Here is an 8446-nt window from a genome sequence, read left to right as displayed (position 1 = left end):
CCCCAAGCGCCACTCCCGCCCCCCCCCCCAGGTGAAGGACGTCATGATTGAGAACATAGCCAAGGTGCTGGACAGGGGGGAGAAGCTGGACCTGCTAGTGGACAAGACGGAGCTGCTGCAGGGGGAGGCCTTCGCGTTCCGCAGAGAGGCCACGCGCGCGCGCCGCGTCATGTGGTGGCAGGTGCGGCGCGGGCCCCTTGGTCGACTAGTCCCCGCGGCCGTGCCGGCCCCTCTCGGGGCTCAGGAGGGGAGGAATGGGGGCCGCGGGTGGACGCGGCGCCGCCCCGCCCCTAGGGAACAGCCAGCAGGCGCTCTGTGGAGGGCCCTGCCGCCTGCCATGCATATTTTGACGTGTTCTGCGCCCGCGCCCCGCTCGCGCATGTCTCTGCCTCGACACCCCCTCCCTCCCTCTGCCCTCCGGCCGCAAACCTGACCCCCAGAACGTGCGCATGTGGTTCATCATGGCTGGCTGCGCGTCGGCGGTGGTCATGATCATCGTGATGATGGCATGCGGTAGGGGGGGGAGGGGGGGATCGCGTTCACCAGGGAGGGGTGATTATCCCGGGGAGGGGTCGGCAGACGAGAGCGGCCTGACAGTGTCGTCGACTGGGCTCGGCTCGGCCAGGGCGCGCACTGCCCGCGGGTTCCCATTTGGGGCTGAGGACACCAGTAGCCCTGGTGGCGGCGCTCAGGAACCGACTTCACAACACCCCCTCTTCTTCTGGCAGGCGTCACCTTTAGCCGGTGTTGAAGACTGGTTACAGGACTGTCCTCTCAGGCCAAGGCCCCACCCCGGCTCGATCACGTTCCCGGCCTGATGGTCTCGCTGCGCGCCACGGCCAGGGCCAAAGCAAGACCGGCTCCCGCTTGTCTACTTCTCTCCCGCACAGCCTTGCCCCTCTCTTCGGTTGCCAGTGGGCAGCTGCATGTAGCGCGCACAGGCATTCGTTGCCATATAAACGTGGGGTTCTATCTCTTAGTTGGCATTGTACGTTGCATATTATGGGCGCGCTTGTCGCCTGTGCTCATCTGGCCGTGGTTGCGCCGGTGCTTCAGATGACTGAGACAGCGCCTGCGCGCCAGGTGGCTTCTGGCCCCTGCCTGCCATGTAAATCAGTGTGGTCGATACACAGGCGTGCCCCCAGGGTTCCATGCACGTGTGCAGTGCATGCGTGGCTGCACCAAGGCGCAGCGCAGCCCGCGCCCGTGCTACCTTTAGTCCCTTGATCCGCCAGGCAGCTGCAGGCGGCACGAACATGGTATAAGGTGGGCGAGCTCTTACATGCGAGGCAGCTAGATACGACATTTGCACAGGGTAAAATGTGTTTGACTTCACCAGGCATAACGGCTCAACCTTCTTGTTCGTACATGGACTCAGTAGCTGGATGTGAAGTAGTCTGGCACAGTCCACACACGCCGCTGAAGTTTGCCTGTGTATACGGGCGAGCAGCGACGACCAGCTGCTGCGCCACGGAAATCAAAGCAGTCCAGGAGGGCAGCTCGCTGCTGCGGCGTCACTCGACGCGAATGGGGCCACTTCTCTGCGTCTCTTTAAGCCATTATATTTGTTGAGAAACCAAGATTCGATTTCGGGACTATGGTGTCAACCGTATCAACAGTGCCTGAGCTGCTCACCCGGGCAAAAACTAGGTGTCACCAGCTCCGTCCCCCCTGGCACCCTTGTTGAGAGCTTCACTACACCCGCCGCCGGATTCAATCAATCGAAACTTGCACTAGTTCAATCAGTACACCCTTGTATTCACTCTTAAACCTCCCATTGAAAAGAACACCACAACCATCCCTCGCTGAAGCCGCGCAGTGCGCGTAGGACACGATGCAGCCGTGCAGCAGCGCTTACACGATGATAATCGCCGTGTTAGTGTGCCTTGCGCTCCTTGGAGGCTGCGACGGGCGCCTGCTGCGGGGGCCGGTGTCGTCGTTGTCACCCGAGGCTGCAGTGCTGACCGTGGATGGCGCGGCTTCGGGCGCCATCCGGTCGCTTTTGAAGCAGGCAAAGGAGGAGTATGCCGGTGACTTGTACCGCGACCTACCCTCACCGCGGAAGGTGCAGACCATTTCGCCCACGGGCAGGAGCGGCACCGCCAGCTACAGCTATGCCTCCAGCATGCCTGCCACCAAGATGAATAGCCCGATCATGGACGGCTGGCTGGCTGCTGGCAGCGGCGGCGGCGGCGTGCGTGCAGCGTCCTATGCGTCGGCCTATGCGTATGGAAACTACCGCGGCCTGTAAGCGCCGCATGCATGCGGCATGCCGGCGTAGCGGAGCTGGATTCAAGCTGCGTACCTGGCAGTGCTCGCCTGGGCGACCACGCCTGGGCAGTGGCCAGCCTGGCGACGGAGCCGCGAGCGGCCGCCCGCAGTGCACGCGCCTCCCCAGGCATGGTGTCCGCCGCCGCTGGTCGTTGAGCAGCCGCCGCCTACACACGCGACTGCTGTGCCCCTACAACAAAACACAATTAGGTCGAGCACATCCCGCAGTACCCAAGGCCATTCGAACGTCTCCCGTGCAACAGGCCGCGCTTGCGGGGTGCCGGCTGTCGCAGCCACTGCGCGCCTGGCCCAAGGCACCAATAACCCCGTCGCTCACCCGCACGTGCGGCCCGCCGGCCCAAACAACTCGCTCCCCATTCCACATTTTGGCCAAGGAGCCGCCCCCTGTCGCACACCCTGCGCGCGGGGGCGAAACGCTGACAGCATCCTGTTCGTGTTTCGCTGCCGCGCTTTGCGCCCAACCGCCGCGCGGGCGCGGCCGTCCATTCGTCGCGACCCGTCCGATACGCAGGCTGTTGACAGTAGATTGTTGTTTGACTGACGCACGATGGTCGGCATGCTCGCCATGCGAGCCTTGTCAGCGTTTGTTTCATTGGGCACCCCGCAGCCATTTGGTGCCTTCCCCCTTGTTGATCGCAGATTGCAGTCCGGGCTGGCCCTCCCACCAACCTCACAACAGGCAGCTACTTCTTTACAGTCGCACACGTTGCAAGAAACGTGGCGATCGCGTTACTGTTGGCACTTGCGACTGCTGCCGCTGCACCCAGGGCGGCCCATTCATCCGATGCAGGGTCTGGTGATCCCTTGCGGTAGGGTTTTGAGCTCTGCACATTGGCACCTGAAACATGGTGCTGCGCTGCCATAGGAGACATGTAAACAGGAGCAGATTGTTCTTGCAACACCTCCGGGACCCTCCAATTCGGATGGGCGGGTCACATGTGCTGCTGCATTGGCAAGGGGGGGTGCAAGGGACATGCAATCATGCCGCAGATGCAGGTTGTGCTTGTGACGGCGCAGGCTGAAGCGCAGAGGACCAAGTGTGTGTCAATCCATACAGCGTGGATCATGGCAAGTGACCTGAGGGCAGCTCGATGGCGAGTTGGCTGGGGATTTCCACCGCATGGCGGGTGCTGCAGCGCAGGCCAGCAACAGCGAAAATGCAGCAACATCCTTGCACATATCACACATTTGAGTTGTTTGCAGCGTGATCCTGCAGACTAGTCTTTCTGGTGGGGCTGATCGAGTGGATGTTTCACAGTCCTCAGCTGGTCATCAGTCCGTCAAAAACTCACCGGAGTGGTGTCACTGCGTGACTGTGTTGGTGCGAGGCCCCGCGGGCAGGGCACGTGACTAGGACATGTCAAACTCTTTATGACTCGGATGTCAACATATTTTCAGGGCGTCAGCGCGCTCAGGCCTGTGTTTGGTGATCTCACTGCCATATTGCCGATCTCAAGCCTGTCTTCGCTTATTTCGCTCAAGAGAGTCGTTAAACCACCTTATATTGCTAAGTGTTAATGGCGGAGGACGCCCCCAACTTCCTGGCGCCGCGCGCGATGGGCGCGTTGCGGCCGGCGCTGTCATATGGTGCCGCATTTGTTTCCCTCAAGGCGCAGGGCCTCTGGTGAGGCCAAGCTGGGTGTTGTCAAGCCCCCGATCGTCGCAGCTGTTGCTTGATCACTGGTCGCAGACAGACGGCTCCCGCCTCCCATGGCAGTGGAGCCCGGTGACAAGCGGCAGCGCCCTGTCCCCACCCAACAACCCGCGCTCTCCCACACGCACACCACCACGCTGCCGCGCTTCCGATCAAGGTCTGAGGACGAGCCCGATGGCAGCATCGTGCTGGGAGTGGCGGAGAACAAAATCTCGTCGGATGTGCTTTATGTGAGTGAACTCGCCATGCAGAGGCATCCGCCCATGGCGGCGACCTTGCGGCGCTCCTGGCCCGCATCTGCCTGCGGCCAGGGGACGGGCTGGCCGTGACCTGACGCACAACGCAGGCCTCCTACAGTCGCCAGCCCCCTCACATACATCTGTCGTACCCTACCGGCAGCTGAGCAGCCTCAACCCCCACAAGCTCGCCTGCCCCTCCTCGGAACTGTCCCCTCTGCTTGCCCGGCCGCCCTCTGCCCCTACCTGGAACAACGCACGCGCGCGCGCACCACACACACACACACACACACACACACACACACACACACATGCAATGCTCACAAACAGGCGCGCATCCGCGAGCTGGGGCCGTTTCCCCCTGAGCTGCTGACATACCAGGCGTGGCGGGGGCTGCCCGAGCTGGGGCTGGCCCTCAAAGCCATGCTGGAGTCAACTTTCATGAAGGTGGGGGTAGAGAGGGGGGGTGGGGGCCCTCGGGATGGGGGTTGGGCGATCTGTTGGTTGATCGGACGAGGGAGGGAAGAATGACGACATTGTTGGCTTTGCGGCTTTGCACTCCGGACGGTCTTCGCAGCCTTGCTGGCCCGGATCGACGCACCTGCCCCCGCCAACCATACACAACAAGCGCCCCCAATCGCCCACGCCCCCCCTAACCCCTCCCATCCGCGTTATCGGATTCTCCTGCGCCTGTCAAACCTGCCGCGACCCTGATCCCCGCCCTCCGCCCGCCCCTGGCCAGGGTGTGAATGTCGACCCGGAGCATCTGACGTGCGCGGCGGGGGCGGGCGCAGTGGTGGACCTGCTGTTCCACTGCATCACGTCGCCTGGGGACGGTGAGCAGGGGCCGGCCCGCTGGGCTGCACGGGAAGGAGCCCGGGGGCAAGGGTGGTGGGCAAGCAGCAAGGTGGGATGCGGCAGCTGCTGGGGCTGGCCAAGCGCTGGGCGGCTCCGCAGGGCCTGAGGGCCGCGGGTTTGGCCATCATTTGGGCTCATGAGGCTCCAGCCAAACGCGTGCTCGTCGCCTACTTGCCCTACACTACCCGCATCCCAACCTTTGGCCAAGCATCAGCACACGTGCATCATCCAACCCTCCCAGGCGTGCTCATCGTCGCGCCATACTACCCCGCGTTTGACAACGACCTCACGGTGTGTTGTTGGTGGGGTCAAGGTGTGAGTGTTGTCGCGTGTTTGTGCGGTGTCTGAGTGAGACAGAGAAAGTGTGTGTGTATGTGTGTGTGTGTGTGTGTGTGTGTGTGTGTGTGTGTGTGTGCCCTCTGTGCGAACAGGGGGGTCACGTCAGCCCGCCACCCACGCGCTTGTGTGGTTGAGTTCAGGCCCCACAACCCACGGCCCACCCCACCCATTCAGCTGCCCCGCGAACGCCCCAGCCGCCGCTGCGCTGGCCGCGGCCACGCCACGGCTCCCCGTTGCCACGCCCCGCCAGCCCCACAGCAGCAGCATTTGCCGCTCCTCCCCGACCCCTGCCCCCTCGTCCCTGAGAATCTGCACCGCCCGCACAGCCTCTTATGATGACCCCCGCGGCCCCCGCCCCCATCGACGCGCGCCCGCAGGTGCGCAACGGCACCGTGCCCGTGCCCGTCCACCTGCACCCCGACAAGGGGCCCCTGGCCGCGCAGCTCGACGCGGCCAGGGCGGCGTCAGAGGCGAAGGGCGTCCCCATCAAGGCGCTGCTGCTGTCCAACCCGTCGAACCCTCTGGGCACTGTGGCGCCGGAGGCGGAGCTGCGGGAGCTGTTGGGGTGGTGCCTTTCGAACAGCCTGCATTTTGTCAGGTGTGCCAATGTGTGCGTGCGTGCATGCATGCATGCATGCATGCATGCATGCATGCATGCATGCATGCACATGCTGCATGCACCCGTGTTTGCATGCACGCATGTGCAGTTGTGTGTTTGTGTGCGCAAGGGGGGCGGGTCGCTGTGGCTTGGGGACATGTGGGACATGGTAAGGGCCGGGGCTTGAGGGCAGGCGCACGACGCAGCAAGTGACATGGTGAGGGTGCTTTCGACGCCTTCAGGCTGACTGTAGATTCATGCGGCAGCACGAGCAGGCTCTTTGGCGGGGCTGTTTGCGCCAGCGCGAACCTACAGGGACCGCAGCCGGCCCACAACGTACCAACGCCAGCAGGCAATCGCTCTTGCGAGCCGCACGCTAGGCGTCCCTTCAAACGCCATCCCGCTGCGTACCTCGCTCTTCACTCCGTGTAAGGACACCCCCTGCTGCTTTTACCCCTCCGATCCTTCACGGCCAACCCATGACCGCCCCCTGCACGCGCCGGCACCCCCCAGTGATGAGATATACGCCCTGAGCATCTTCAAGGAGGGGGGGCCAGCCTTCGTCAGCGCTGCGCAGCTGGCGGCTCGCGAGGCGGCGGGGATGAAGGGGGGCGAGCGAGCGCGCGACCTGGTGAGTCCGTTGTGAGGGCGGTCGCACGCATGACGGGGGCCTGCATTGTGGTGCGGTGCATTGCTGCGCGGGGCGGCCGGCGCAGCGCGTCGCAACCTGACGGTGTCAGGCGGGGCCAGCCCGCGTGCGCGCGCCCGTTGCGGCAGCCGGGAACTTGGAATTGGAAGTCAGGCAGGATGGCCTGCAGCGCTCACGCGACGGCTGCTCTTGCTATCACGATCGCCCCTCGCAATTCCCGAAAAGCCGCCATTGCCTCCTCACTTTGACAATCGCCTTCGCCGCCGCGTCCCCCTAAAACCCAACCCTCACACCCCTCACACAAGACAGTCCACCTCTGCACGTACCCTGCCTCACCTCACCCCACCCCTCCGTCCTCATCCTCTCCCCCCCCCCCACACACACACACCACCCCCCAAACGCAGGTTCACGTCATATTCGGCATGTCCAAGGACTTCTGCGCCAGCGGCCTGCGCCTGGGCTGCCTCCACAGCCGCAACGTGTCGCTCAACGCCGCACTGTGCAACCTGGCGTACTTTGCGCTGCCGGCCGCATCAGTGCAGGTCGGCGCCCGGCCGCCCTGCCGCCCTCCCACCAGCCCGCGGTGCCCTTTGTGAGCGTTTGCCCTGCGCTGCTGTGTGCGACGCGCGTGCCCCCCTCCTGCTCGCGTGGTCCTGTGGGGGGTGCACGCCCGGTGTCCACACACAGTGCGGTGGGCGCGCTCAGCAGAGCGGCTCCTTCTCACTTTCAAAGGATTCGGCTGCGTTTGGCGAGTCGTGACACCCAAATATGACTCCACCCCTCCACGCCGTCAAGCGTGTCCAGGCCCACCCACTGCAACGGACTCCCCCAACGCCCACCCCACAGCAGCGTCGCAGCAGGTCACTGCGCCATGCACACCGCCACTCCCTCGACATGTGCCCTGCCCACGTCATCGCGCGCCCCCCTGTCCGCTTGCCGACAGCGTTCAACGATCCCCCTTCGCTGCACGCCGCGCCGCCGTGCGCATGCCCCTTGCTCCCTGCAGTGGCTGTTCGCCACCCTGCTGGCGGATGCCAAGTTCTTGGCGTCCTTCGTGGCAGAAAACAACCGGCGGCTGGCGCACTCGTACGACCTGCTCACAGGTGCATGGCGCGGCGCGGGGGCCCCCACCCTGGCAGAGCAGGCGCTCGAGGGCCTCGAACCGCACAATCGGCTGCGGGCCCTTGGCAGGATCCAATGAGGGTTTTTCATGGCAAGGGCCGGCGCGCTGCATCAGAATGACCCGTGGATCTGAGCCCTCCGCACCTCCCTGCTTGCCCCTGCAGCCTTGGCCCAGGCAGCCGCACGCTCTGCTCTGCCCTGCCTCTCCTTGCCATGCGCCCCCCCTCTTCCCCCGCCCCCGCGCCCCATCGCCGGCTACGCGTTTCCACTTCATGCGCGCACGCCGCGCCGCGCCCCGCCCCCTGAACGCCCTGCCTTCTGACGCAACCCTGGCCCTACACCAACACGCGCGCGCGCGCGCGCGGCCCGCCCCCTGCAGGCGCGCTGGCGTCGGCCGAGGACGGCCCCGTGCCCTTTGCCCCCGCAACCGCCGCCATGTTCCTGTGGGTGGACCTCAGGGCTGGCCTGCGGGCCCCCACCTGGGAGGAGGAGGAGTCCCTGTGGAGCCACATGGTGGAGGCGAAGCGGCTGCTGCTGACGCCCGGCCGCGCGTGCCACGCGGAGGCGCCGGGGTTCTTCCGGATCTGCTGGGCCTGGATGCCGGCGGAGGCGCTGCCTGTGGCGGCGGCGCGGATCAAGGCGGCGGTGCGGGAGCACAAGGCGCGGCCTGGGGCGGCGGGGGCGGACCTGAACTGATG

At 64.9% G+C, this 8446-nt stretch overlaps 2 protein-coding genes across 2 annotated transcripts in view; both read left to right on the top strand.

Annotated features, from left to right (window-relative positions):
• Positions 1–2251, top strand: part of MNEG_8139 (Vesicle-associated membrane protein) — a gene marked incomplete at both ends in the record, with an annotated part of 4532 nt that extends 2281 nt beyond the window's left edge. The window contains 3 exons of the mRNA XM_014043388.1: positions 32–181; positions 441–513; positions 1902–2251. Coding sequence (XP_013898842.1) covers positions 32–181; positions 441–513; positions 1902–2251 — 573 coding nt within the window. The remainder of the gene's footprint in view (positions 1–31; positions 182–440; positions 514–1901) is intronic.
• A 1558-nt stretch (positions 2252–3809) lies between these two features.
• On the top strand, positions 3810–8444 carry MNEG_8138 (hypothetical protein; the record flags this gene model as incomplete). Its single annotated transcript, XM_014043387.1, has 10 exons — positions 3810–3916; positions 4104–4176; positions 4513–4629; positions 4925–5018; positions 5282–5331; positions 5757–5977; positions 6491–6608; positions 7031–7168; positions 7633–7729; positions 8128–8444. The coding sequence occupies 10 exons, from the start codon at positions 3810–3812 to the stop codon at positions 8442–8444; spliced, it is 1332 nt and encodes a 443-aa protein (XP_013898841.1).
• Positions 8445–8446: the final 2 nt, after the last annotated feature.

The sequence above is a fragment of the Monoraphidium neglectum genome (assembly GCF_000611645.1).
Source record: "Monoraphidium neglectum strain SAG 48.87 unplaced genomic scaffold scaffold01515, whole genome shotgun sequence".
Taxonomy (NCBI): Eukaryota; Viridiplantae; Chlorophyta; class Chlorophyceae; order Sphaeropleales; family Selenastraceae; genus Monoraphidium; species Monoraphidium neglectum.
This window is presented reverse-complemented; position numbering and strand designations above follow the sequence as displayed.